Source organism: Gavia stellata, chromosome 11 (assembly GCF_030936135.1).
Source record: "Gavia stellata isolate bGavSte3 chromosome 11, bGavSte3.hap2, whole genome shotgun sequence".
NCBI classification, from domain to species: Eukaryota; Metazoa; Chordata; class Aves; order Gaviiformes; family Gaviidae; genus Gavia; species Gavia stellata.
The window spans coordinates 1,498,333-1,525,236 of record NC_082604.1 but is presented as its reverse complement, the minus strand read 5'-3'; the positions used below and the strand labels follow the sequence as shown (position 1 = coordinate 1,525,236).

Sequence of the window (26,904 nt, the reverse complement as noted above, 5' to 3'; positions counted from 1 at the left end):
CAATTGTATTAGTTGATTTCCCTTCTACACAAAAGCTGTTTTGCATTCTACTGCAAGGTGCAGTATCAGGAAAGCAAAATCTGATCGGATCAACTGTTGATGTGACATCAGATGTCAGTTTTTGGTTTGTAAAGAGACCCTGTCGTGGAGGCTGCTTCCCGGCATTAGAAGCGGGGTTGGGGGGGGATGTCGGTGTTTGGCCTGTGAAGTAGCAGTTGCACCTCTAGACTAAAGGATCCTTTGTGTTTCTAGGATATCCAAATTCATAACTCAGACTTGGACGTACAAGAAAGCGGGACAGAGGGAAATCCTTTCTGTGTATGTCTATTGCTTCCCTAAGTAGCTTCAGCTGTCTAGTTGAAATAATTCACTCTGACATTTCTTGCCTTGAAATTCATTATTTCTTCTGTCGTTCGCCACAGGAAAATTAAGGCAGGCTGCCAATAGGACACGGTACCCAACACGGGTATAGATAGTCCGTTCGTGTCCCTCAGGCAGGCTGGGACAGGAGCACGTTGACCTTTCCTGCTCTTCTGCCTCTTCCTGCCAGCGTAAGGTAGGGAGCCTTTGTGGTTCCACTGATTCCTCTTCCGAGCTGTTGCTGGGTAGCTGCGTTCAATCGTGGAGGGCCAACTCATTTTGGACAGGCTTGGGTTTGTATCCGCTCCAGGAACATTGTTGCACGTCAACTTTTCTAGCAGTTAAGTTAAACGTACAAAATTGACTCTGCCTTTTCAGTCCTTAGGTCTGTTTTATTGGTAGGTTCCCTTCTTCCCACCCCTCCCCGGCTGTACTCATGTACATGGGGCTAGGCTGTGATATGTTGAAGCAATCTGATATAAAATAACTAACAGCTGTATCAGCAGTGGGGAAGAGGGGAAACCGCATTGCAGGCAAGAGCATGAACTTCGTCCGTCAGTTCTGCTGCTGGAGAGATTGTGCACAGTGTGGTCCCATACTGTGAACCTTCCTCTCGTACCCCCTCTTTCAGAGCTAAGCGTGTGAGCTGCAGGGCAACAGCAGCTGACAGCTCCTTTCTTCCTTCTCTGTTCAGCTGTAAGGAAAGGAGTAACCTTACACTCATCATCTTGCTATCAAAAACAAAACTGGGAGCCCTAGGTTAGCTTTCCGTTGCTTTTGTTATGCCAAGAGCAGCTCAGTCGCCTCTCATTTTGCTGCTGCAAGTTTATTTTTAAACCGTGAAGAAACATGCCTCTTGAGCATGGTAAATGGTTTTGCCTGCTGGTGTAGTAGGAATGCTTATGCTCGTGCTTCATTTTCTCTTTCTTGAGGTTTGATTTAGAAAAATACTAATCTTTTATAACCTAACAGGGAGAGAAGGATGTAAAACTGAAGATTTACATTGAAAACGGGATTTTTCTTCTGTCTCGCAGTTCCTGGTAGTTTGTTCTGTTCCAAGAGATTATGAGCCTGTTTGTTTTGTTTCTCTGGCACGATGTGTTTTTTATTTCAGTTTTCTTTTGCTTTCGTCTGTGAGCAGGAGGCAGAGGAAAAAAATTAAGTAATACACGTCCCTGCATGTGGCTCTCTTCTCGCTTCTTTCCCCCTTCTTTCCAAACCAAATAAGAACAGTGCTGCAGCACACGCGTCAATCAGCTGGGCTGTGGTGGCTGAAAGCTGTTAAGAAACAGCACCAACCAGGATACAGCCTCTTCGGATCTTCATTCATGTTGGACCCCTTTGGAGGAATGTGTTTTGCCGTCCTGAGGAACGTGGCTGAAAACATTAACCAAGTTACGCATACGACAGCTCGTGGCAGTGAAGGTGTAAGCCAGTTGGGCCCTATAAAGCGCCCTTATCACAGTTGCTTCTAGATGTTAAATCTGGAGTTCAAATTGCTTTTGACAAGGTTGGAAAAAATGCCTTAAATCTGATTGCAAAATAAGATGCTGAAATATGAAGGACAAAGGAAAAAAAATCCTTCAAAGGCTGTGGTTTGTGGCTTCCTATGGGTGTTGCTTGGCCATAATTTGCGTGTTGTGTTGCAAGGACTGCCATGAGTTTGGAGGAGCAGAAGTGCATGTAGACAGTGGAAGCCTTTCTGGGTAGGGAACTAAACAGAGCTGAGGTGTTTCAAGCTGTAGCTTTTTGCTGCTTGTGGAGAAGTTTCCTTTGCACGTGCTTTTCATCTAACAATGCTTTGTTTTGACATTTAATGTCTAATTGCAGCGAATAGTCACAGTCACAACCAGTATTCAGAAAAAGAAGGCAAAATGAGCGCTGGCTTTCCCTGCCAGCTCCTGTTGACACATTTACTGTTGCCTTTGCACTTGTGATCCTTCAGAGGCCCAGAGAAGGATTTCAGGTCGTCCTGATGATACGTGCTCTAAGTCAAGCTGATTGACCAGCTTCAACCTCACAGCATTCCCTACTGACACAAAAAGGGCCGATAAAGACTGTGCCAAACATTTCTGGGCATACTTGCGTTATTTTCTTTAGGCTTTGAATTAAGGTCTGTGATTTTTACATTTCTGACGTTCATGGACTGAAGTATGTTGCCCTTCCTGATAAACCAGATAAATTGATAACATCAGTGTTAAAACAATATGCATGTATGTGCGTAATAGCCTTGTAAAATATAGTTGCCTATAAAAAGGCACCCAAAGGTACCATTGTTCCTAAGTAGATTTAAACAGCAATTTTGCATCAGCGTACTTTCCAGAGCTCACTAGATCTGCTGCCTTGCTGTTACGGGAGAATAACGCCTCTCGTCTATAGAGCACGTCTGTTGTTCGCTGCTGCAAACAGCTTGCGTTTCACGTGGTCCACTACTTTCATAGATGCATTTTTTTAGGGACTACCGAATCTATATACTCATCTGCACCGGCTTATACCACCTTCCACTTTTACTGTTGCTGTGGTTTGTACCCTTGCAGAAACTGGCAGCTGTTTTTAGTACGTGTTTTAATAAATCTCACTACTGAAGGGCCTGGTTTCTCAAACACGCTTTTAAGAAAACTTCCACGTAATTGTGTGCTTTGCTGTTTGATACACCTTCGGACTATTGAAAACTTTTTCATTAATTATATTTGAATTCCTGATGGCTAAGTGGAAAGTTTCTTCAAAGGGCTAGAGAAAAAAAAGCCAGCATCCTCAAAAATCAAAAGTCTTGTCTCCGTGCAGGAGGTCTTTGAACACAGCTGCCCTGTAGCAGAGGGCACGATGGGCGGTTTGCAGCTTGTGTGGGCAATTAATGACAGGCAGATCTGAGAACGCGCTCCTCGCCTCTGGGAGGAGCTGGGATGCTGAACCCTGGCTTTTTGAGTCTGTTCTTGCCGGAGTGCCGAGCTTGTTCGCAGGGATTGAAGAGCAGCAAGGGCTGAACTAAAAGCAATGTTCTTTTGGGGGCAAGGCATCGCTTGGGCTGCGTTTCGTCAGGTACCAGACACTGCGGAGATGCGTGAAGTGTGGTGTTCGCGGGTTTGGGGTTTTTTTTCTTTTTTTTTTTTTTTACTAAACCACGTGAAGAAACAGATAATGGATACCTGTGTGGGAACGTCCGTGTGAACGGGAAGACGCATGTCATTTCAGGAACTTACCACTTAATTTTTATCCCCTCTTAGTTTTTAGTATATGTCACTACTTTCTTCTTGTTTAATCCCTTTTTTTAGTTGTTAGTAAAAACCAGGTAGTCCTGTATTCCAAGAGGAGGCGGGGTAGCAGAGGTGTGCTTTAGATGGATGAAGTGCAAAGTCTCAGTCCCGTAAAGACTGGGTGTGCCTTATCTAGCTATTTTAATAGATTTGAATGCAGCTTCTTTCCCCCACCCTTTCTATTTATTTATTTTAACAGAAACGGAGCAGATACTGTTTTAAAGGCAAAACAAAACTCATGTTTTGAGCCCTGTATTGCCCATCTATGTTGTTGGAAATAACCTGCAGTCACGTATTTGGAGTCGATCTAAACACTTGTGACGACCTGCAGTTGAGGTGTGTGGGTTTACGTTCTGCAAAGATAGTCTCGCCGAGGTTTTCTCTGTCCAAGCCTGAGATCTGACCACAATTCGGTTATACTCTGCTATCTGCTCCTGAACCAGCGAGGTTAATGGATATCCTTTCTGTGATGTTGTACAGGATGATTTTTACTCCAGCCTCCTCTTGTCCGTGAGATGCTTAGTGTCTGTCCACTCCCAATAAATATAGCCATATGTATATACATAGATATACACACACGTACGTGTTTTTAATCGGAGAATGCGGCACTTAACATCAGTGCCTCAACTTGCCTCAGTTTTATCTTCTGTTGTTTTACATGGGTATATTATGAGTGATTGCAGAAGTTTGGGATTTGGTCACTGTCTTTAATTACTGTGAGTGTCTGCAGTACAGAAAAAAGTAATTTTGTAACTGCTTGTTAAATGGTGCTGAGACTTTTAAGGTATAGAAGGATAGATAGTGAAAGTACATGGAGCGGGGGGACGAGGTGCTATTTTATAGAACAGATTTATATGAAGAACATCTGAGTAAAGCTCAACTCGGAGACGTGGTGCCTCATCAGAGACACCAGAGTATAGGATAGATGGTTTTTCTAAATGAAGCTGTTTCTTCTAATTGGTGAACTTACAGTTTCGAAATTATGACTTTGCCTGTCGGTTTTTACGGTAGTCACTTTCTTCTTCAGTGGTGGTGACTTCATGTGGGAGGAGGGAGAGGATTAATTCGGAAGATTTCAGCTCACTGTGCTGGGAGGGACCAAACTCAAGGAAACCTCTGATCTATATACACAACTGCTGCATTTTTTTATAAATATATGTAAATGTCCTATTGTAATATTTGATCCTGGAAATAAAACAAACTGTTTTCAATAGCTTTCTTTATCTCTTGGTTTTTGGGTTTGGTTTTTTTGTTGTTGTTGTTTTAGTTCTAATGAAAGTCTGTCCCTGCATTACACAGAGAGTTTCTGAGTTTTTCCTTAAGGTTATTGGGGTAGAAGGAGAGAAAATCAAGCTGAGTTCCCTGTATGTGTGTATCTGACTTTTTAGTAAAACTGTCAAATTGGATGCTTTTCTTTTTCCTTTGCCTCCTGCTCTGTGAATCTCAACTTGGCAGAATAGGTCCAGGTGCCGTAGCTTCTGTTGAACCTCTGGGAGGTTTATGATTTTCCTATCCTGGCTGTAGCCGCTTTTGTTGCCTTCAGTCTCTTCACAAAAATAAGTAGCAGAAGCTGCAGCTCAGCTGAAAAAGTCCAAACGTGTGTTAATTTAGGTACTAGCTTCAGGTCTGCCCAGCCAGCAAGGACAGGGCTTGCCTGAATTTGAAACCTGTTCGCAATACGGTGTCTGATAATAAATACAACCGAATAACTGACTTCAGTAGAAACTGTCCAGTTCCTGCTGATAAGGTATTGTTGATTACAGCGAGCTGCTTGCTGAGCCCAAGAAAGCTTTAGCCCATTCTTCTAGAGGTTACAAAATCTTGAAGTGAGACAAACTTTTGGCACCTTGATAGGAAAAATACCCTTATGTAAACAAAAAAATAGGCAGGGCTAGGATTTTCCATCCTTCCCCATGGAAGAGGAGAGAAAATGTGGCTTTCTATCCTGAACCACCAATGTTCTCCTGGTACAGGTGTTGTCAAGATGGAGCCTCTAAATTCTACAATTGCCTTTTGGGCTCCTTGGGACGTTCCTGTAGTGGCCTCACATGAAATGCTGATGAGCAGAGTCCCTTCTGGATAAGTACTTTACAGGTACTTGTTTTGTTTGGGGAAACAGAAGCTTATGAAACTGATCTCGGGTCATCCTTCTGTTCCTGACTGTAGGTAGGTCTCCACTGAAAAAGGAATTTCAGCCACTGCCCCAGTCTTGCTGTTTGAACTCTCCAAAACGTGATGGAATAGGGTGACTTGACTGTGCCAACAGTCACACTAAGACTTTGAACGGGCGTTCATCGTGACTCATTTTCAGCATGCCTTGGAGAGGAGGGCAAACGTGCTTGGCTTGGCTTGTCCAAACCCAAAGGTTTCTCAAGGGAGGTTGTCCAAGTTCCGTGGTTAACACCCTTCTGGGAGGCACTGACCTCCAGAGGAGCCCAGGAGAAGGCTGCTGCTCTAGCCACCTTTCCAGGGGAATCTTGGAAGTGACTTTCTCTTTTGTTTTTGACGTGTGCGCCTCTCCTCCTCACTACGTTAAGAGAAACGGACGATTCCGGTTTCTGTCATGAAGACTTGCTTGTGTGCTTCTCAGGGCTGGAAAACAGCCTGATCTCTTCATGCAGCTTAGGAAAATATTTCCTGTTCCAGCTGAGTTGGAAACATTTTTTCATCACGGTCTGCAGGTCAAGGAACTACAGGATAGACTCAGGATGCCTCTTGTTTTTAATTTGTTTATTTTTCCTTTCTGCAGACTCCTTCCAACTTTTGACTGTGTTGGTTTATCTCATCTGAAGTAGTAAATCAGGTGGAATTCGTAAGGAAGCTAAAGCAAATGCCATATTGTCTAGCAGCATCGTGCTGGTATTTCTTCAGTCTGAGCTCTAGCCACAAACTCCACGCAGGGCTTGTCTGAGGGCATCACTGTTGGCAGCGAACGTGCCCACACCTGAGTTCAGAGACATCTTAGCTGGCGGCAGAAATAGATTTGCAGATGCTACTGAGAGGAGCGGGAGAGACCACCGAACCGTGCTGAGTATTCTCCGAACAGGACGGAGGTGGAGGTTGGTTTGGCCCAGAATGGTTTGATCTCACCGATTCAAACTCATCTCAGCCTCTTTGATTCTCCTTGAAGCCAAACCACTCTTGAAACCTAACCTGCCGTGCAATTTCCACAGCCCCAGAGGGGTTTGGGGAAGCAAAGAGTAGGGGAGCGTGCTTAAAAGAGCAGATGCAATGGTTATAAAAAAGCTCACAGACCTTAAAGTTCAGGAAGAGCCATTGTCGAACACGACCGGCAAACCCAGGACCGGAGAGGCAGAGCCCTCTAAGCGTGACGGGATAAAGAGACACGAAACAACTAGGATGAAAGCGGCCAGTGTCTCTTCAGCTGGTGTCAGAGAAGGAGTTAACGGGAGGACCTGACCAAGCCAGAATCGCTTTGCCTGGGACGACGCGTGGCAGCGCCGTGGCCGGGTGACTTGTCAGCAAGTTACTTGCCTGTAATTGCCGTGCTGACGCTTTCATAATTAAATTCTCGTGCGAGGAAGGGAGGTGTGCAGCTATTCGTGGTGCTTGGGAAGCTGTGCAGGTCTAAAATTAGTCTTTTTATTATTATTATTACTGTCACGGACTTGGGCTGGAGTGGGTATAAGGGGAAGATCAGCGATCCTGGGGGAAAGATTCACCCTGACGCTTCACGCTGAATGGCACGGGGGTTTCTGTGGGAGATGATTGACCAGATCATGTGTGTGGCGAACGTAGGAAGCTCAGATTGCCATGACGTAGAAAAGGGCACAAGATGAGGTTGCAACACATTTTCTTCCAGTGGAGTGAGAAATGCTTCCTCTCTTTCTAAGTAAAAAAAAAAAAAAAAAAAAGAGGAAGGAAAAATTGGATTATTCTCAGCAGCCTCCTGTTTCGCCTTTGCTGCTGCCTTTTAGAGACCAATTCATATTATTTAAGAATAAAATGGGGATTTACGTGCTGGTGCAAACTCTGGTTTTCCTTTCAGAGGAGCTATCATTCAGATAATCTGCTCCTCTCAGCTTCTTTTTCCTAGAAAAATGGAATTGCCTAGCGTAACCCAGCCTCACCCGTTCATCTTTTTCCACGCGGCACGCAAAGACTCCAACTCCGTTTTCTACTTCCTTCGACAAACAGTGGCACGCTGTACTTAGAGCAGGTTTTACACTCTCAACAGTCCCGTACTCGTTGATTTGAAAGCAGGAGAAGCCACTTTGAAACGTGTTGGCAAATGCTACTCGTGTGCGTTACCCTAGGTGGAGCAAGTTGGGTTATAAACCAAAAGGTAGCTGCTTTTTTTATTTACTCTGTCGGAGCAAGACTGTACCAAGGCTATAAGATAGCTGCATTTACGCTTCGTCTCCTGTGGCTGTTGCAGACGGGGAAGACCACGTTCCAAGCAGCTGATGTGCCTCAGGTCCTCATGATGAACGCACGAGGACTATGAACCTTCTCCAAACTCCTCTTTGAGAAGATTCTTCCTTTTGCCCGCACAGCCCCTGAGTAGTTCTTCTCTTTGCTTGTGCTGCATGCAACTCCTTTGCCAGAAAAACTGCCCCATTTTTGCCATTTTTTATACTACAGCTTCCTTGTTTCCTGTTTTCAGACACGTAGTTCATGTTCTCCCAGTCTTGTTCCCATCTTGGAGCTGCCACTGTTGGACCTTCTATGTGGGGATGGAAGACGAGCTTCCCTATTGCATGCTAACCGCCAGCCATAGGCACCCTGGATAGGACTTTGAAATGCTGATGTCTGATGATGTATAATAATAAAGATGTCCAGAAATAACGTTTCTATCTCAACGTCATCACCGAGGTGTGAGATATATACGTATAAGTGGTATGCTCAAGACCTGGAGGAAAAGCTGAGCTGTCTGCAAGGAAGCAAAGGGCAGGAGATTGGAACTAGCTGAGACACGAGAATATTTATTTAGAAGCTTTTATTGAAATATTAGTGTGCTTCCTCCTGTGGGTAAAAATGAGAAGAGGCAAACCTGAACTGTTCAATATCCACGCACAAAGCTCTTGTACGACAAGGGGAATAAGGTGAAACATGATGGAAGAAGCCCTTGATGGAGGACGTGGACTCATGATGACAGAACGATAGCGGCAGAGGAGAGAGTAAAATGTTCTCCCTACATAGTCATTGCAGGTCGTTCCAGGAGAAGTGGTGTTTGCTACTTGGGCAATGGTCAAGGCATTTAGGGCAGATGTGGTAGAAGCCTTGAAATCGGAAGCTGTGCACGTTTTGGTGGACTCGTGGCTTCTGCCAGTGAGAGGGGGCATAATCACACAGACGGATCAGCCGGAACACTGGCGGAGGCTGCCTCATTCAGACAGGACAGTCATCTTCCTCTTGAGAGGCCAGTTGTGTGGGAGAGGGAAGGGCCATGACTGATGCGGTGGGTGGACCTTGGGGTGGAGGAGGAAGACGTGGACGTCTGGGACATCATAAATAGTCACCCATGGGTGATGCCTTCAGGACAGGGCTCATCCGAGGGGCGGACGCTGCTGGCTCCACGTGGTATCGCTCCCAGGTAAGCCGGGAAGGCAGGGGACAGGTTCCTTGGGCTTTGCTTGGTTCCCCTTACTCTTGGCCATGGAGACACGCTGGCAGGAAGGGAGTCTTTCTTTCGAGTGTCCTAACAGAGACCGGTTCAGCTGCGCTTTTGCTTTACGTCCTCTTTCAGAGGGGTTCGTCTGTCTGTATTGGCTGAAGTAGAAGAAAGCAGCTGATGCAAACTTATTTCTTGCTCAAGGGGAGCGTTGGGGGGACAGCGAACCATGGAGAGCTTCCTGGGGGGAAGGAGACCTCCTGCCTTCCCCAGGGAGAGGGCAGCGGTGGAGGGGAAGGAGAGTCCTTGGAGAGGTTAAGGGGAGACTTGCAGAAGACCACAAAAGCCTCTGGCTAGTGAGAGCAGCCCACGCTGTGAGCTCCAGAGGAGCAAGAACTATTCTGGAAGGTCCTCCGAAGTGTGGAGGGGGAACTCAGCACTGGATGCTCGTGGCTCTGGGGGGACAAGCACGCACAATCCCTGGACTGCAGGTGGGACCACAGTGAGGGCGAGAGGCCCAAAATTCCTTATAACCAAGGCAGGGAGGATAGAAAGCAGAGGGGAGGTGAAGCTCCAGGATGGGTGGAGCTGGTGGCCCACCTTGGGCTTCTTGGCTCGCGTCCCCTCCACGCAGCAGGGTTTTGCAGCCCTGTACCTCCACGTTCAGCTCTCCCTGGCCCCCAGCAGCCTGCCGGGGCTGGCGTGGCCGGACTCTAGCAGGTTGCAGCGATGCAAAGCCCCGTTGGGCTGGTGCCCCCCGTCTCTCGTGCTGTACAGGGGCTGGACACGCAGCCTGACCCGCTCCTCCCCATTGCTGATGCCGTGCATGAGGCGGCCTGAGGCAGCTCTTCCCACGGAAACAACCATGCGGCGCCTGTTTGCTTCTGCTTCTGCAAAGCCAGAGCGAGCCTGAAATAAATGAGCAAGCATGAGAAGCGGCTCGATTCAGGGAGCTTGCGCAAAACGGGTTGCAAGCCACCGGGAAAGGGGAAAATGCATAAAACCAACCCAAAGCAAAAATGAACACAGGGTAGAAGAAACCTGGGAAGCTGGAACAACAGCAAACCACGTTGTTTTCAGCGGTCCCAGAGCAACCGATGGACATTCCCCATCCTACAGGTACAGAAAAGGGAGAGCTAATTTTTGATAAGGTATCACCTGGAGATGGGCAGGCACTTTCTAGGTGAACTGATAACCTAATAAAATGCCAGCAGAGCTGGATGGCTTTCCCCGAGGATAGGTGATAACCTTTTCTTAATTAACTTTAATTGGTGTCAGTATATTCAGACCTACAGTAGGACTAGCGTGCAGTGGGGATGGAGTTGCTGTTGGATTCCATTGGAGACTGATGTGCTTTCACACAACCTTATCCAAGAATTTTGCCCCTTTCCTGGCTCCCTCCTGCTCGTTGTAAGCACTCGAAGTCAAACACAGCGGCGGTGGTTGGTCTCCTTCCCGCAGTAACATTTTGGAGGAGGCGACCCTGCGGGTCGCACAGCTTTCAAGGCTCGATGCGGGACCCGCTGTCGTCTTAAACTCCTTTGCCCATTTGGCAAAGAAATATCAGCAGATCTGAAGTTGGGGTTCTCCTTCTATGATAAAATAGAAAGAAAAGAAAACTGTTCAGCGGCAGTAGATTGGTATTAACATTGAATTTATTTTTAATATTTAATTAATTAGATGGTGTGGGGAAAATAGGATTTCCATTGGAAATTGCTCTCGAGTAAAGGCAGTGCCGGTGGGGTAGGCTGGGACCCAAAAGCATGAACCAGCAGACACCCATCCACCCGTGGCTGTGAGATGGGCTCAGGGTGGGGGAGCCGTGGGGCGCTGCGGGGCCGAAGGCAGCCCCTTCCTCTCCTCCTCTTCCTCCCCATCCCCATGCAGGTTGGACATGTGCGTAGGGAAGTGCAGCCGGATCGTGGGTCCCTGCCTGCTGGTGCTGGGCACGCTCTCCGTGGCAGCCAACATCCTCCTGCTCTTCCCCAGTGGGGCATCGAAGTACCTGGTGGAGGGGCACATCAGCAAGCACGCCAAGGCCATGCCGGGTGTCTGGGGAGGCGGCATCGCTGTGAGTATCGTGGTTTCCACCACGTCCTTCCTCGCGTGTCTGTGGAGCAGGGACAAAGGGATGGAGCAGGTGGCTCCCTTTAGTCCCTCAGCCACCTTTTTCTTCCCGCAGGTGCTGCTGGCAGCAACCCACATCACGGCGGTGGGGTGGCGATGTGCCGGCTGCTCTGACTGCGGCACCCGTCGCAATGTAAGGCAGTGCCGGGACCCCCGTGCCAAAGCTGTCCCAAGCGGCACGTGGTGGGATGTGGTGGGTGGCCCCAGGGTGGGATGTGGCAGGGTGCCACCTCTCCTATGGCCCTGTGGTGGGACATGGCATGGATCTTCTCTCCCATGGCCCCACGGTGGGATGTGGTGGGTGGCCCCTCTCCTGTGGAGGGTTGTGGCAGGATGCCCCCTCTCCCGTGGCCCCATGGTGGGACATGGCACAGATCCCCCCTCTCCCCTGGTGCTGTGGTGGGACGTGGCAGGGTGCCCTCTCTTCCGTGGCCCCATGGTGGGTTGTGGCAGGGTGCCCCCTCTCCCGTGGCCCCATGGTGGGATGCTGCATCGCACCACCTCCCCAGAGGACAGGGCTTCCCCTGCATGCTGCCATGGGCTCTGCCCCACATTTCACGCGGCAGCTCCCTGCCTGTCCCCGCTCCCTGTCTGCTTCTGCCCAGCTTGAAACAACCCAGTGATGGCTCCATCCTCAGCCTGGGCTCCCTGCGGCTGGAGCCCCTTGGGGTGAAGGGGAGGGGAGTTTTACCCCCTTACTAAACTCTGCCAATAACGTGCAGCCGCGTTTTGGACCCCGTCTGACTTTCAGTCCCCCCCACCCTCCCTGGGTGCTGCCCGCAGGCTTTCATCTCTGCTGTGCTCTCCAAGCTGGCGCTCCTGGGTGCTGCCGCCTGCTTCGTCCTCTCCGGGGTGGGTTTGACCAATGGACCCCTCTGCTTCTACAACGCCTCCGAGCATGGCACCCTCTGGGGTTACCCCTTCCTGGACACGGGCAGCCAGGAGCCTGACGCCAGGTGAGGCAGCGGGGTTGAGTCGCAGATGCCGCCTCGTCAACTTATTGCTAATGAAGTTGGTGTTATTTATGATGGGTGGGGTGGGTGGGCTTGCTGGTGGTGATGCAAGACCCTGGTAGCTCAAGAGGGTCCTCACCTTCCACGGTTTTCTACGCGGTGCTTCCCATCCCCATTACCCTGCTGACCCCGCTCATCCTCGGGATGAAGGACGGGGCGTCTGGGGCACACCTTCGTGGTGGAAAGCGATGCGATTCCTGACCCGCCGCAGGGTAGCATCTTGCATCTCCTCCTCTCCCTGTTGCGCAGGGCAGAGAATTACCTGCACGATCGTCGCACCTGGAGCATCTGCTTGGAGCCGGCCGGCATCGTGCCCTGGAACATCGTCCTCTTCTCCCTCCTGCTGCTCATCAGCGCCGCCGAGATGGTGCTGGCCTCCCTCCAGATCCTCAACGGCTGCCTCGGGTGCCTCTGCGGCTTTTGCGAGGGAAAGTAGGGACCCGCGATGGTGCCAGGAGGCTGGTGCTTGGAGGAGGTGTCGTCCCCGGGTGACCCTCGGCCAGTGGCAAATGCCACGGCGGGGATACGGTACAAGCTGTGATACCAGCCCGGTGCAAGAGCCCAGTGCAAGACAGACAGACTCCCCCACGGGGGACAGACACCCCAGCCCGCACGAGACGTCAGAGATGTGCATAGGGCCAGCGTGCAAAGGGCTGCCTCTGTGCAGAGCCCTCGGCCCGGGCACTACCTCTCCCTCCGCCCTGGAGCGGATGCCCTTGGGGCTGGCAGCCATTTGGGGTTGGAAGCCGGCCCAGTGAGCGATGGAGGTGAGGAGCTGGCTCCTGGCATCCGGGCATGAGCCCAACGGCTTCCCCGGCCGCTCCTCCTCAGCCTCCACCCGCCCAAGTGCAAAATGTGTCACGCTGGTATTGGTAGAGATAAGAGCTGGAACACTAACTTATTTTCGTTAATCAATCTGTATTTAGGGCAGTTTGTGTTGGTGTTTGTCTCCCGCGCAGGGCACGAGGGATGAAGGAGACCGGAGGAGCCGAGCCGGGCTCCGGCTGGGGCTGGGGGACTTGGATGGAGTCGTGCTGAAGGAGGTAGTGCTGGAAATGAGGTGTAGCCCCCCCCAAAGTTCACCCACAAACACACACACAGCAAACGTTAGGAGCAGCCGCTCCTCCCCGCCCGCCCGGGACCCCACCGCACCACCCACTGCTGCGCTCGCAGGGGCTGTCACCGGCTTCCGCGCATCCCCCGTCTCCGCGTGGGGATACAGGGACTGAGCGTGGGTACAGGCTTGAACCTGCCTGTGCTGGGAGGAGGTTTGCCCTAAAACCATTAAGATTCAGGGGGAAGTAGCAATGTCCACGGTAGCTTAAAAAAAAAAAAAAGCAGTCAGCCAGATTAAACAGTAACTGGGCAATTTTGGAGAGACCGTTGAGAAAAAGGAATTTGCTCGAACAGGATCATTAAAAAGGAGCAGTAAAAAAGGAACATAAATATTTATGACCATGGGAGGAAACCCCTTGGAGCGGGGTGGTAGTACCAGGTATGGCACAGCCGGAACATCGTGTCCCCCGGGACCCAGCACCCGGCACAGGTGGGTGACAGGGGGTACCCCCAGCTGCCTTCGCCCCTGCATCGCTGCTGTTGCCTCCCATTACGTATTTCATGGGGCAGCTCATGTGCTCGGAAAGGAGCCTGGGGCTGGGCTGGTGGCATAAGCCTCCATGCCCAACCAACTATATAATTAAAAATCAGCAATAAAAATGAGATAAAACCCAGTTTTGGGACGGTAGCGCATGCCTTCGGTGTGATGTGGTCGTGCTGGCCGGTGGCAGGACCCCGGGCTGTGAGCATCCTAGTGAGCTGGGTTCTGGGTTCATGCCCTGGGGTCCAGCGCTGGGGGACTGGGGGGACCTGGCCCGGGGGGGCACTAGGAGACACGGCAATTCCTTCGCCCCTGCTTCCTGCGGCGTGGGAGGCCACCGTCCCGCCGGGGAGCAGTGGCTGTCAGGGGGATGTTCTGGAGCACATCGTGCAGTGTGAACATGCTGATGGAAATCTGCTCGTAGGGCGACCGTGTCCCGTTCTCGTAGAGGCAGGCGAAAGCGATGGCTGGGCTACCAGAGATGGAGACCTCGTTGTAGGGCAGCTCCATGTAAGCCAGGTCTGAGTAAGCACTTGGGCCCTCGTAGATGACCCACGGCTCGGTCCAGCTTTCCACATCCCTGGGGAAGGTGCTCAGGTGAATTCCCATGTTGACCCGTGACATGGAGCTGGTGGGGTGGGAGTAGAGGACCCACGTCGGCGCTTGGAAGAAGGGAGCGGGGCTGGGGGTCACCGCAGGGTCCCCTCGGACCGAGGCGATGCTGTGGGCATGGCTGTCATGCCCTGGGGTAGGACAGCCCTCCTTGGGCTCAGCTGGCTCTTGGTGGCTGCCGGTGGCCACGGTGAGCAGCTTATCACCCGCTGCCGGCTGGGCGGGCAAGTGCCGAAACCTGGGGAGCATCCCGGGGAGCAGCTGACGAGCTGAGCCCTGGGGGACAGCAGGGACATACACGAAAGGTGCGGGAAAGCCGATGACGCTGCCGTGACAGCCATGGGGGGGCTCAACCAGCCGCTGGACCAGCTGCCCCCCATGGAAGACAGCCCCGTCGTCCGTGCTGAGTGCCTGGACCCTGTAGCCCAAGGGGCTGCGGGCGTTGCAGTAGAGGACGTTGGAACCGTCCTCCTCGTCCACCGAGACCAGCTGGCACTCGCCCGTCTGCAGGTTGGGGATGAACTCGCCGAAGCGCCAGCCCCGGCCGTGGTCGTCGCTGTAGAAGGCGAAGGAGTGAGGGGTGGTCTTGCAGAGCTGCCCGAAGCACTCCTTGCAGTCGATGTGGTAGCTGTAGGCGGGCACCAGCAGCCGGCCGGACCGCAGCTGGATCCCGTGCCCGGGGCCCAGCGCAAATGTTGCCCAGTCTGGGGAGCGGAGATGGGATGGGGGTGAAGAGTGGCCTCCATGGTGCCCCCTCCATGCCCAATGTGGAAGGGTCTCCAGAGCATCCCCCCAGCTTAGCCAAGCAAGGTGGTGGGGTGGGAGGGCAGCAGAGCCCAGTGCTGCCCAGTTGTCCTCACACATAAGGTCCTACCCATAGCTACGGGGCCTCTCTGTCTTCTCTCCCCCCGTGCAAGCAGTAGAGCTACTCCCTCCGTCCTCTCTCCCTTCTGCTTGAGGTCCTCCTCCACCCCATCTCTTTGATGCTCATGGGCTTCCTAACCCGAGGCCACCTCCAGCCACACCACGGGTGGCTCCAGGAGGCCAAACCCCATGGCCGCGCTCTTGCTGGCTGTCCTCCCCCCTCCTCGCCCCTCTCCGGTGGGCTACCTTTGATGGCCCCGCCAATGACCTGCTGCGTCAGGTCCATGGCCGTGCTCCAGCTCAGGCCCTGGTCAGCACTGGTGACGCAGCAGAGGCGGGTGACGTTTTGGCCGGTGACGATCTGGTAGGCTTCGGGCGTCCTGCCCAGCACCGTGATGAAGAAAAGGAAGAGGGTGCCGGTGAACTCGTCGTAGAGCGGGCAGGGGTTCATCGACCGGTGGTGCTGCAGCGTCGCCGTCTCCAGCACACGCATGTCTTCCCACTGCCCCGGGAGGAGGAGGAGAGGATGGAGAGGGGTCAGGACCACCCCACTTCACCCACCCCCCTCCCACCTCCCTGTGCCTTCCAGAGCTCGGCTGTGCCATGCACAAGCAGTGGAGGAGAACAACCTGGCTGTCTCCTTGCCCCCAGCCCAACATGTCCCCCCGACCCTGGGTGCATCCTCCACCCCACCTCCACGTAGCTCCCATAGACGGTGCCGCGGCGCAGCACCAGCAGGTTGGCGTGGGCATCATCGGCGCTCAGCCGCTCCTCCGCGAAAGCCAGAAGCTTGGCCACACAGGGCAGGTAGAGCAGGGCAGGTACGCGGTACGTGACGCCGTTGGACTCCTTCTCGAAGAGCACGGTCCGGGCGGGGAAGTGCCGGGAACCCATGGCATCTGCGGCAGAAAGAGGCAGCCCCACCCCGGGGGGTTGATGAAACGGGAGGGACCGGCTGCTGGGCATGGTTGTGGGTGTGGGCTGGGAGCTGGGTTGTCCTTGGAGGGATTTGGGGTTTAACTTGGTGGGTTTGGGTTTGGAGAACCCCCCTGGAGGCCTGGGCTGGAGGGCAGGTCGCTACGGGCAGGGCTGGGGTTGAGAGGGGGCTGAACGTGTGCTGCCGCGGGGGCAAGTCACCGCCACTTGAAGGTGGGACGGGATTTTGGGTAACACTGAAGAGGCTGACCTGAGCTACCCCGGAATAAAAATAAAATTAAATTGATCTTCAACATGGTCTTCAAAAGGGGTTTCTGGTAAATTGAGGCAGGGTGAGACCTGCGGCTCCCCGCTCCCATCATCAAGCGGGTGTTGGAGGGGCAAAGCCCATCTCAGCACGGCCAAGACCCCGGGACCAGCCCAGGGTCCTCTGAGGGGGTCAGGGAGCGTTTTGTTCTCTATTTCTGGTGCCTCCAGCGCAGCGGACCCAGCCGGCTCCTCATTGCCCCCTGCCCTGCAGGGGAAACCTGGGGTGCACAACATGAACCGTGGGGTCCCCAGCCAGACTGTCCATGCGGCAGTGGGGTGCGAGTGGTCCCTGAGCGCCTATCCTTTGGTGACAGCATGAGTGCCACCGCGGTCAGCTCTCCCCAGGTTACGTGTCCCAGGTTATCACCGCAGGAGGAGATGGGCAGCCCACTCCGGGCGCGCAGCTGGAGCGACCGAGGGCGGCTTTCACCTGCGTTTTAATTAGGAGCTTTTGCTGATCAAACACCCCACGGAGAAAGTGAAGGCACTCACCGGGTCCTGCTCAGCTGGGGGTCTCCCCTCCGCCCCTCGCCCCTGCCACCGGGTAACGCTGGCTCCCGCAGCCACCGGCTTTCTGCAGAGCCCGTCGCCTCACTGCTTCGTTCCCACCCCTGCCTTGCAGGGTCCCCCCACCGATGGGTCACGGGGCTCCCGCAGCGACAGTGGCCGGGAAAAAGCCCTGAGTCAGCAGTGGTGGCCGCTTGTGCAGCGCCAGACGGCACAAAGGCACCGTTATCAGCCCGGGCAGAGCCGGGGGCCCCCGTGGGTGCTGAGCCGCCTTGCTCAGACCCCCAGGGAGGAGAGGCAAAGGGATCTGCAGGTGGGGGGGTGTGTTTGCTTCTTCTACCTCAGTTTCCCTCCTCCCACAGGCTGCGAGAAGCCAGACCTCCCTGCCCAGGTGCTGCAACCCACATTCACCGTGGTCCACCCTAGACGTGAGCTCCCCGGCCCGTGGGCTGTGGTCCAGAGGGTCCCACCCTCCCTGGGACCCCCCCAAGCACCCACAGGTCAGGCATTAAGCAATGATTTGATGCTTATATTCCATTCTCAGCATCTAAAGGGGCTCAAGAAAATTCACACAGGAAGTCACGGATCAGAAGCTCCAAGGTGAAAGCCCAGGCTCCAGCTGCAGAATCGGCTGGGAAAGGCCCCCAGGGATTGCCCAGGCTGAACGTGCGGCTGCCATCTCCCCTGCCCTGGCTAGTTACAAATGCCTCCTAAGCCTGGTTAATTTTAGCTAGGGTTGCTGGAGCAGAAAACTGTGTGGGTGCTGTTAACCCCCGTTGCTCTGGTTGTACATCGTGTGGAGCACAGGTTGCATTGCAGGAGGTTAACCCTTGCCTCAGCTGGCCTCCCTGGCTACCTGCCGGGTTTAAACGTAGCCAAGGAAAATCCCAGCTCTGCTCCCCTCCAACAGCATCTCTCCTGCTTCCTGGGCTGAGATGCTGCCGGGCTACTTAGCCGCCAAGGCGAAGCTGCAAGCCAAGTGACTCCGGATCCATCATCCCAGTCGCACCATCTGCATCCCCGCCGCCACCCCAACCAGCGCAAGTGGGAGGAGACGCTGGCTAAGTGTTGAAATATTGCACCGTTGGGGATGGCAGGTGCATAGGAAACCGGCAATGGGCAATCATTAACGGCGGTGACGTCAAAGCTGTTGGGCTTGGCACTGCCGTCCTTCTGACAAACCTTCCCAGCACTGGCGTGGCAGGAGGGAGCTGCCAAACAAGCAAAGACGTCCCAGGCAGGTTTAATTACCTCCTTCAATAACAAGGGCATGACCTAAACGAGCAAGAGCCGTGCCTCCCTCCACCCCTCTCCTAATCCCTGTTGGAGAGAGTTTGGCCAACACAGCAAGGGTGCCCGATGAAGCCTCTGCTGATAAAGGGCTTCAGGGATGCTGAGCCCAAGAGACCATCCATGTCCAGGGGCTGGGGACCCTCATCCAAGAGAGAGGGGTGAAACCACAAAACGGGACCAAGCTGTCCCAAGTGGTGCAGAGGCCCCCCGCACCTCATGACATGCATGAGAGGGACGTCTCACGTGCCAGTGGGGACAGGCTGCCAGCCAGTGCGCCCAGCTTCGGGCACGGTGCTCAGGACTCCCGGCTGAAAAGCGGCCCCGGCATTGCACAGTGGTTAGACATCATCAAGCATGGATGCTGCTGGATGGGAGACCCAACATCTCTCCCACTCCTTCAAGCGCTGCGTCCCCTCGTTGCGCTCTCCTCCTTGTTTCCCTCTCCCTCCCCTTTTTTTCCCCCTAAACACTGAAAATCAGGACTTGCTCTAGTGAGATGTGACCAGCCTGGACGTAATGACGGCTATTAAATAAAGTCAAATGCAAACAAAATGATCAAGCTCATGATTAATGATTAAAAGGCAGGAATGTCTAAGCCTGCTGAAAGCCTGCCCAGCACTCAGCAGCAGCGGGCTGTCCCCCTGCCTGGGAGCAAGGAGGAGGGATCACGCAGGATCCGGCCAACACAGAGCCTTTGGCTCAAGGTTCCCAAAAAGGGACCCACCACCAGCTTGGTGGCCCCAAACAAAGACCCCCGCCTCCCCCTCGTGCACAAGGGTCCTGGTGGGCCAGCCACAGGGTGGTGGTGCAAAGCAGTGGGAAACCGCAGTGGGTTGTGGCGTGCCCTAGCTGGGAGCTGGGAGCTGCATCTTCTCCTGGAAACTGGGCCACAGCAAGGGCAACCCTAACTGCTTCCTCTTCTTGTGCGGATGTTGAACAGCGTAAAGATAGGACATGTACTGGAGCTCTGGCATAATCATTTTCTGGCAGGTTCTCAGAGTCCTGTTGTCTAAGTCTTGTCTGAGGTTGTACCCAAGGATATTTGCAGCCCCTGACTGGAAAGGCAGGAGAGCTTTGTTCTTGATGTGTTCCTTCCCCACTGCCTCCTGGTCCAAGAGACAGGTCTCCATGAGCTCCTTCTGTCTCATTCGCAGGTGATTCACCTCCTTTTCCAGCTCCTTAAGTCCTATGGTCTCCTCAATTCTCCGCCAGAAGCTCTGGTTGAAGTGCAGGTAGAGCTTCCAGTCCAGCGAGCACCACACTTTTATCCGCTCCTTGCTTTCCGGAGTCAAGGTCTGGACAGTGTCCTGGCTTCTGGAATTGAGCTTAAAGTAAATCACGTCATCCAGATCCCAGCACAAAGTGTGCTTCAAGAGGATCATGGACTCATCAAAGTAGTCTGCTATCAAGATCAGATGGAAGTTCCGTTCAATCTTCTTCAAGACCGCCTGGATGTACTTTTTGTTGTCCTTTGCATTATTATTGTAGCCAAAGTCAAACCACATGATATTCCTGGCGTAGATGTTTTGCTTGTAATCCGCCGGACGATAATACTTCATCGGTGACGCCAGGTACTTGTTCACGTCCTTGGAGATCCTGAAGGCAGGGACACTGTCCTTGTAGTAGACGTAGGAAGACTCCAGCTGATGAATGGGGTTCCTCAGGATGGAGAAGTAGAAGGTGTTTGCTGCCATCACCTTTTGCACCTATTTATTTGTGGGGAGGAAGAAGAGAGACTGTTAGTCCAGAGGCACTGCTTGTTCAACCAGGTTTCTCCGCACGTATCTTGGCTCTTTCTTACCTCCAAGGCGTTAAACCGCAGGTGGTTGCACATGATATTGTAGTTTTGTCCTATGGCTTGAAATTCCTCCACAAAGTCGGCAAGGAAGGTCTTCGGGTAGCCCAGGTGGACGAGCTGGCCAGCTGGGAGGGCGACGGTGAGGTTGTACCTCTCCACAAACCTGAACATGATGTTCAGGATGGTGCTGCTGGCTGTCTTGTGGGTCTTGAGGAACATGACGTTAGTCCTGGCGCGGCAAGATGTGGACGGTATCAGCAGCTCCTTGTGGCTCTTCGAGATTCTGCAGGAAGGTGACAGGTGGGGAAAACAGCCTCTCCAGTGCCATACCCCATCTCTGAGACCTGGCAAAGCCAAACCCCAGCAGGTTCTCCTGACACCACACCCGCAGCCGGTCCAAGGCACCAACCCAAACAAGCTTCGTCCCTCAGGCGTAGCTGTTGGACAGTTTTCTGCTTCTTCAGGTCCTCACTTACCCAAAGGCTTCAGCTCAATCACGTTTTCTTTTTCCATACAGCTGATTTTGCCCCAAGGAGCTGCACTTTGGCTAATCTGATCCCTTGCCTGCCCAAATGTGGATCTAGGCTCTAGGACCTAACTTTGGGCTGCTGCCCTTCCAATATTAGCCTAAACCCCATGAGAGTTAAATCAAGTGTCACGGGTCAGATCCTTGCTGCCCTGGGCAGACGAAGTCATGCAACCTTACTTTTGCTTCACTTACATGTAATTTTTATTCTTCATACGGAAGAATCCCAACAGGAAGATGAGTCCCAGACTAAGGCTGAAAATGATGAGACATTTGATATACCTGGAAAGAAAGTAGAGGTTCAGCGGCTTTTTATCTGATAGTCCCTCCCCGAACGACCACACTTTGCATATTGCCCTTGGGAATTTTTAACACCGGCAGCACAATTTTACGTCCCCATGGTGCCAGCCACTTTTGGCTCCCCCAGCTGTGTCAGCAGCCCTGGACTTAGAGGCGGGAGAGTGAGAAATTGCACTTTCACCACCACTCTCCTAATTTTGGCCTTTGGCAAGACACAGCCTACTTCAGGCAGAGCCTGCTAAGCTCTTTCGACAGCCTCCTGCTCTGCTCCGCTGCCATTTATTTTGCTGTTCTTTCAGTTTTCTGGGGCTTTAGAGCTTGTTCACTTCAAGCTTTTCTCAGCAACCACCGAGAGCTAGAAAATGAGCCCTTTGTAGGGCTGTAAGGATTTCCTTGGTAAGAAAGCTGAGCATCTCCCGTAATCACATCACTCCAGAAGATGGGGATCTCAAAGAAACACTAAACTGATTTTTTTTTTTTTTTTATATAACTGAGATTTTTCAATACAGAAAACCAATCAATAACCCAACAGCATCTGTAACGGACTAATTACGCCCTGCTTTCAAACAAGAGGACTGCTTCCCCGCTGCGACAGCTCCTCCTCCCAGCCCAGCTCTTGTGCTCAGCCCCACCTGGGTCTCCGTTTCATCAGATCTTCTCACCTTGGCCAGACTTTAAAGTGCCTGAGCTCAGGGGCAGCCCTTTGGACCAAGCACTTCATCTACCCGTGCTTTGCCTGGATAATGATGAGCGGTGGGTCTTTTCCAGCGCTAATTAGGCAACCAGCATGTCTCAACAGCAGTGAATTCTAGCTGGGACACGTACAGGATCTTTTGAAGGTTTGATGCCCACCAGAAAGGAACTTTTTATCATCAAGCTTGATCTGACTTCTCCGATCTTAAAAGCTTTTTAAACTCAGTGTGAACTCCATGTTTTCCACCGCCATTTCCAAAATGCAGTGGATCTCGCCTGAGCGTTAAGTTGTTTTAAGATGATATAGCCCCATTTACAGCATGAGATGGTCACACTGGTGGTTCCCACTCTCCCAAGTGAGCAAGGAAAGCTCCAAGCCTGCCCAGTCTGTGGGTCGATGGGGGCACATGGATTGCGCGGGCTGGAGCTGGTGGGCCTTTCTACCGTCCTGCTGGCCAAAGGGTCCTCATGCATGGTCCTGCTGCACAGGGTGCTGGCTTTCGTAGCCTCCAGCTTGTACAACGTGGAAGACACTGAACCGCTCCTTCCAGCTGTTCTTACCGAAGTGCAAACACCAACTTCAGCTGGCATGGTCTACAGCCTCCCGCTGACGGGCCACAGTATGACAAACCGGGCTGTGACAGCCTGGATCCAACCGGAGAGAGGATGGGAGGAAAGTCCAACAGAACACGAAGAGCTGCACGTAAAAACACAGTCATCATAGTCAGCTGCACCAGCTGTGATCGGCGAGCCACGAACCAAAAGTAAACGCAGCGGAAGCGTGGAGACAGGCGGCGATGTCGCAACACCACCATAGCACTGCAGAAAAGCATTTCGCTTTGTTCGCCGTGCAAACCTGCTTGAAACCACTTTTCCTTTGAGCTTTGCTTTCCACGTGAGCGCTGTCCTCGTCCAATGGCACCCCAGCCGAAGTAGGAAACCCTCGGGTGGAAGAGCCCTTCCCAAAGCCAGAGAAGCTGCCGGTACTAAGCTCTGACATGAATTTGCAGCACAGCCTCTGCAAGAACAGTTTAAAGACATAACGATGGGCAGTCTTTCATCAGTATGTCTTAATTTTCTGTTCCCAGGCCTGTTACGGGGACGGGGATGAGACAATCCCCTTTCCTTTGATCACTCTATGTATATAAGTCGAGATGAAACAGGAGAAGAAATGCAGCCCCTGCTTATGCTCTCAGTCTTTCCTTTAAACTGAAGTAGACGTTGACGTGATGGCTTTCCAAACCGCACCACCTTGCCTGGAGGTCTTTCCTAAGCCAGTCTGGCGACGTCCTTCTTCTGCACCTTTCTTGTAGAGTTTAATGCATGCGGTAATGTTCTATGTTTGCTTGGGCAGTGTCCCCGAAATGGCAAGCAGAGAGAATTACACTCAGATTGATGTTTTATGGGGGCAAACAAATCAACGTACACCTAAAACGATCCTGAAGATAGATCGGGGTCACAACATGCTCCAGAAGGATTATCAGTCCCTTCCACTGCAAAAAGACAGGCTCTGTAGACCTCTACATCTACCACCTCAAGGTATCCCATGATATTTTAATAGTCATTTACTTTAATAAGTGATTACCTAGTGCCATCCTGCCTCCAAATCCTCAAACACACGCAGCACACCGAGCCCGTCTCCAGCTTAACTGGGTGCTCCCAGCAGACCCGTTTTGTCTGGATGCACGTCAAAAGCCCCAAATGACAGCTAGCTTTTGCACCTGGAGACACAGGGAGGGATCATGGTCCAGGTTATCTACGCGTGTAAAGCCTCAAAGTCTTGCTGGTGCAGCACGAGGGTCTGGTATTGCAGTGCCAAACATATCCCGTGGGCAAGTTATGGGCACCGACGTGCCACCAGCGAGCCCCGAGGGGCCGCGCAGACCTCACCCCGCTCCTTGCGGCACCATCCTGAAGACAACAGCAACCTGCAGCCGAGCGACGTTGACGCCATCACTGTGAGTGGCAGCCGCCCAGCCTACATCGGGCTTGCCAAAACCACGGCAGGTTCCTGGAACAGCCAGTTTTAAGGAGCAAGAGCGACTGATTTCTTCGGCACGTGGGCCACGGAGGTGCCAGCCCTCATGCGGAAACGGTTGGACTTGATGATCTTACAGGTCTTTTCCAACCTTAATGATTCTGTGATTCTGTGATTCTTGTCCTGGGGCCGCCGAACAACGCTATCTTGTGGTACGGTGCTTGTTCGCCCGCCTGGGGATGGACGGATGGAAAGATATCTGCCTTCCAGCTTGGGGAGCGAGCGGGGAGTGGGGACAGGGAGGGGACCGCAACTGCCCACAGCAAAGGCGAACGATGCAGCTATTCAGGGGAAGAGCTAAGGGCAGGGATTGAGGTTATCCCCAGGGAGGAGTGCGGGAAAATGGGAGAGAGGGGGGAGATGAGAGGAGGGAGATGAGAGGAGGGAGTTGCAGGTATGCATGGCGCTGGTCAGTGAGCTCGTGAAGCCGAGCCCTGTGCCTGACCACTGCAGGGGCTCCTGTCCCCGTCGCCTCCCGGGGCTCGGCCACCCGTGGCTGCACTCGCAGGGGCTGTCACTGGCTTCTGCATGCCCTGCAAACCTGCACGTGGGGTTTCACCACCCATTCTTGCACCCACAGCCCCGGCACACCTCTGTGAGAGCCAGCATCGCTCTTCAAGAGTAGTCCCTTAGCGTCACACACGCACCTTTGTCACAAGACTGCGTCTCTGACCAAGCCACTTCTAAAACTGTGCGTGTTGGGCCAGCAGACACCATATTCAACGTTGGCTAAAATATCCCCCATCCTTTAATCCCTTCAAGAAAGACAAGTCCCACTCATCCGAGAGCTATTTTGCTGCCGACCGTCTCACACACGCAGGCTGCAGGTGAACCGGGCGGCAACCTGGCGTTACAGAAGACAGAGCTGATCTTTTATACAGTTACAGCCGTAAGCAGAGGGATTTCATAACCAGCCAGTGTATCAATGGGAGCGTGGAGGGCACGACGCAGGGGATGATGGCTGCAGTGATTTCTTCCTTCCTGACGCAACAGAGAGGAAGCATTTCACCTGGGACGCGTGAAGCCTGACGTAGCTGAGAGTCACGGGGTACGATCAGAGCCATCGTCTACTTTTTTACCCCATTAGCACAGTCTTTCGCAAAGTTCAAGAAAGCAAGCCACGATTCAAACGTCGCGTGAAATTTATCTAAGCACGCAAGGTATGCAACCGGCCTGGGAGCCCTTTGAGGGAGTACATGGGAGCTCATTGCTAATACACAGAATTCTTCTAAGCCGAAAAAACCTGCGGAGCTGTCAGCAGGGCTGGTGCCGGAGGTTTGGCTCACCTTTTCAAGCTGCGCCGTGCCATCTCCCAGCCGGGAAGAAAACATGGAAAACTACCTCTCAGGTCGCACTTGAAGGTGCCACTACGGATGCTTTAAGGCTTGGGACAACCTTCTTGTTCATTTGGCTTAAGCTGAAAATAACAGACCTAACAAGGTTCTTTCAAATTAAAAGACCTGGAATACAGGAAAGAAACATTCATGGCAAAATTAATCTCTACCCTGGAGCAAACCGTAACGAACTCTATAGGTTATTAACAACTTACAGGGATTACCTGAAACAGACCCTTCTACAAACCGCCTTTTAATTCTGCACCCATAGCGTTCACCTCCCTCTCCCCTTACCTTGAAGTGCATCCAGGGGTTTTCATGCTGCCTCACTGCTGCGAGCTAGAAAATACCTCCTCGGCAAAGCGACTGGAATACTCCTTTCATGTATGGGCTCCTCCGGCTCTTACCGTACGCGTCTCTATTTCTAGCATCCCATCGCTGCTATAAATGGCTGGGATAGGTGAGGGCAGAGGGAGTGGCTAGGTGTTCCCAGGGGTGCGTGGAAGTTAATTAATAAGCCATGAAAGGCGCTGGTATGGCATGACATTAAGACAGGTACAAAGAGCTGCCTCGGGAGACGGCGTTTGCAAGTTTTGCAGGGAATAAGGAATTAGTGGGGACCCCTTGGCAGGGACCCCCTTCGCTCCTGGCTGCAGGAGGGAGGTGGGGGGGGGTCACGGCAGGATCCGGGCAGGGGGTCGTGCCGGTGGGGGCCTGGAGGAGGGTATCATCGGCCCCTTCATCACCCTGCACACCGTCACATCATGCGTTCAGCACCCCTTCCCTGCACACCGCCATGCCGCTTGGTGCCGTGGTCAGTGCCTGCTGTGCCTTCCCTTCACTTTTTGCTTGGTGGTTTAGGACTATAATTCTCTGTCAGACATATTGGGCAACAGGAAATTAGGGACAACAGCCAAACAGGAACGGTGTTCACCTACTGAGAATTCCCCTTAAAACATTCAGACTTCAAACTCTTTCCCAGTGAAAATACAATTACTGTAGCTGGAGGTTAAGAGCTTAGAGACTTTGCTGTATCCAGGCCTTGGGAGAGAGAGCTCCTGCCCCTCAACGGGTGTTACGTTACGGTTCGTCTACAAAGTGACCTTCTGGTGTTGTTAATAACCACTGCAACTTGCATTACGCAGGAATTTGAGATTCCACCAGGGCTCCTGCATGCCAGCACTTCACAAATTGGGTTTGATGGTTGCTAATTGCTACCGGAGAGCAGGATTTGCCCTGCAACTCTGGAGGTGGGGTAATCTCCCTGCTCCCCACACCAGGGATGAAGTCAATGTTCTCCTCATTTGGGCAACAAAAAGTTTACCCACGTCTCCCAGCCTGGAACAGGGGATTAAGCTGTTGCTTCTGGTCTTTTATGGCCATGCGATTTCCCATGCACCTCCTAACACGATCCCCTTTCCCTCCCCACCCATGGTGCTACCTTTCTAAACCTTGTATGCTGGTGGCCCAACCAAGAGCCGAGTCCTCAGCTTTCTGGTGTCTTTCACCTACGTGAAAATATACAGCATTTCTTTTTAAATCACAGCTTCCTCAGGCCAGCTCCAAGACCAGTGCTTATCAAGATTCAGAGATTAGGAAGGTATAGGGTTGCTTTCCTTGAATTTCTTGGTAGAACGTGCAACAACGTGCTGGTTTATGAAGAATTTCTACGGTTACTCTTGGCACAGTGTCAGTTGCTGCTGGCAGGGGGGGTCATGCGTAACAGATTTCTTTCTCCTGTTACATCATACACGTCAGCCGTCCAATT

The 26,904-nt window shown here is 52.6% G+C and overlaps 3 protein-coding genes across 3 annotated transcripts; 1 reads left to right on the top strand and 2 right to left on the bottom strand.

Moving 5' to 3' along the window:
* The first annotated feature begins 8,822 nt into the window (after positions 1–8,822).
* TM4SF19 (transmembrane 4 L six family member 19) lies at positions 8,823–12,765 on the top strand. Its single transcript, XM_059822830.1, is given in 7 exon segments — positions 8,823–8,906; positions 8,998–9,078; positions 9,080–9,171; positions 11,077–11,260; positions 11,372–11,449; positions 12,100–12,272; positions 12,579–12,765. Coding segments are annotated over 7 exon segments (879 nt in total).
* Positions 12,766–14,211: 1,446 nt separating this feature from the next.
* Positions 14,212–16,296, bottom strand: NEU4 (neuraminidase 4). Its single transcript, XM_059822829.1, has 4 exons — positions 16,096–16,296; positions 15,649–15,904; positions 14,745–15,242; positions 14,212–14,669 (listed from the first exon to the last, which is right to left on the bottom strand). The coding sequence occupies exons 1-4, from the start codon at positions 16,294–16,296 to the stop codon at positions 14,212–14,214; spliced, it is 1,413 nt and encodes a 470-aa protein (XP_059678812.1).
* Positions 16,297–19,292: 2,996 nt separating this feature from the next.
* GAL3ST2 (galactose-3-O-sulfotransferase 2) lies at positions 19,293–25,485 on the bottom strand. The gene is made up of 4 exons (XM_009809096.2): positions 25,431–25,485; positions 20,967–21,053; positions 20,249–20,528; positions 19,293–20,153 (listed from the first exon to the last, which is right to left on the bottom strand). The coding sequence occupies exons 1-4, from the start codon at positions 25,454–25,456 to the stop codon at positions 19,293–19,295; spliced, it is 1,254 nt and encodes a 417-aa protein (XP_009807398.1). The 5' UTR covers positions 25,457–25,485.
* Between the last annotated feature and the right edge of the window lie 1,419 nt (positions 25,486–26,904).

Excerpts from the sequence above, each read along its gene's own strand:
- NEU4 (XM_059822829.1), bottom strand. The coding sequence starts at position 16,296 with ATGGGTTCCCGGCACTTCCCCGCCCGGACCGTGCTCTTCGAGAAGGAG. Across the intron at positions 15,243-15,648 it reads CATTGGCGGGGCCATCAAAG|ACTGGGCAACATTTGCGCTG; the intron begins GTAGCCCACCGG and ends TCCGCTCCCCAG. Across the intron at positions 14,670-14,744 it reads GCCCGCCCAGCCGGCAGCGG|GGCATGACAGCCATGCCCAC; the intron begins GTGATAAGCTGC and ends GTCCTACCCCAG.
- GAL3ST2 (XM_009809096.2), bottom strand. The coding sequence starts at position 25,456 with ATGAAAACCCCTGGATGCACTTCAAG. Across the intron at positions 20,529-20,966 it reads ATGAAGAATAAAAATTACAT|AATCTCGAAGAGCCACAAGG; the intron begins GTAAGTGAAGCA and ends ACCTTCCTGCAG. Across the intron at positions 20,154-20,248 it reads TGCGGTTTAACGCCTTGGAG|GTGCAAAAGGTGATGGCAGC; the intron begins GTAAGAAAGAGC and ends ACAAATAAATAG.